General features: G+C 50.3%; 1 protein-coding gene across 1 annotated transcript; it reads left to right on the top strand.

Moving 5' to 3' along the window:
* Window positions 1–159: 159 nt before the first annotated feature.
* On the top strand, window positions 160–1,532 carry FIBRA_08597 (uncharacterized protein; the record flags this gene model as incomplete). Its single annotated transcript, XM_012330235.1, has 3 exons — window positions 160–412; window positions 474–619; window positions 675–1,532. 3 exons carry the CDS (start codon window positions 160–162, stop codon window positions 1,530–1,532), a joined length of 1,257 nt encoding a protein of 418 aa, XP_012185625.1.
* Window positions 1,533–1,735: the final 203 nt, after the last annotated feature.

The raw sequence follows: 1,735 nt of genomic DNA on the forward strand, positions 1-1,735 counted from the left end.
GTGCGAATGTCGGGTGGTATTGTCGACCATACGCGGGACTTGTTGACGAGGGGCAAGGAGGTCTCACTGAAGCATGGCCAGTTTCCCTTGCGGTCTCATTTTGTAACTCTGGCGCAAGAGGTGTCTCAAGATGCAGGCCAAAGCAGCTGTCCTTCGGATATGCGATCAGGATCGGGTAGCAAGCAGGGATCGAGTCTGTCAGGTGCCAAGCATGGATCGAATACTGCGCCGAAGGGTGATGCGGGACACCATCGTGGTGACGATGGTTTGTGTCAAGCTGTTCAGCATCGCAGGTACTACCAGTATCATCCGAGGGCGCACTATCGGATCGTGTTCAAGGAGGTGTGCACCGCGCTGCATCAAGAAATCTCGTTGTGCCCAGTGTTCGACTACCTCTCTCAGACGGCTTTAGGTAAGATCACCATGGTGCAAATTCACTGAATTGTACTGATATGTGTCGGTGTTACTACCAGTGCTGCGATTTTTGCATGAAGCCGGTTGGGTGCATCGGGATCTGAGCACGGGCAATATTCTCGTGTTGAATGGAAATATTAGATTGGCTGATTTTGAGTACGCCAAGCGGCTCGATGAGTCCAGTTCCTCTCATGACATTCGGACAGTGAGTGTCGGCGCTTATTCCTTCATTCTCGCTCATGAATTTGACGCCGTTTCAGGGCACGGCTGACTTCATGTCCGTTGAGGTAGACGACCAGGATTATTTCTTTTTAACCCAAGAATTGAATGACGCTCAAATCAAGACCGACGATCTCTTGGATGATCTCTCGGATGATGACACCCCGCAGGCTCCATCGGAACCAGTGGAAGTCGTGTTTCGATACAACCCTCTTCACGATTTCGAGTCACTATGGTGGATATCAGTTTACTTTTTGTTCAACAAGAGAATTGCAGCTGTCGATCAAGCTCCTCCACCACCTCATGATCACAGTCAACAGAGAGCCTTTGCCTCTGACATCTTCTATTCGCTGCGCGGAAGGCAGGTTGCTTTGACGAATCACCATACGTTTCAAAAGGCAGTGAGGTCCCTTTCTCCTGTCCTGGCCAAGTTTGGCAAATCCGTCAACGTGCTTAGGACAAGAGTCGTGGATCGCTACGAAAATATCGAGAAGAATCCACGGACCATACCTAGCAGCACGGCTGCAGGGGAGGTTCCCATAGATTTTATCAAGATTCTCGGCAAACTTGGACAGCGTCGTGTGCAATGCCTCATCGGCCCTCTTCCCGACCGCGATGAGGGGGTCAAGGCACCGACTACAGCAGGTGAAGCGGTTACGAATTCGACCAAAAGTCAATCGCCCAAGCCCACCGATGATGATCCCAAAGTACGGGGTATTCGACCGGGCGGAATACGAAAATACGAAGGAAGGACAGAACCGATTCTACACCCACTTCAAGATCCTCCCGCTGGGCATCAGACTTTCGGTGCGAGGAATTTGAGAGCAGAAGGGTTCAAGCATCCGATGCAGACCCGATCTAAGGCTAAACAATCTGCTGCCGAGGCACAAAGGCAATAAGCCGGGAGCGAGGATATCTACGATTGCTATGACTTGCTCTGCTATGCGGTATATATTGTCATGTCTAGATTCGTACTGTATGAGCACGCTGTATTGGTCGCTCAGAGCGAAGCGTGTATATTTTTGACTACGCATTTCTTTTGCTATTTTCAGCATGCAAAGCCAGTCCTATCATGTAGTAGTGAGCCAGCTACATTACACAT

Source organism: Fibroporia radiculosa (genome assembly GCF_000313525.1).
Source record: "Fibroporia radiculosa TFFH 294 genomic supercontigs, scaffold1157, whole genome shotgun sequence".
Taxonomy (NCBI): domain Eukaryota; kingdom Fungi; phylum Basidiomycota; class Agaricomycetes; order Polyporales; family Fibroporiaceae; genus Fibroporia; species Fibroporia radiculosa.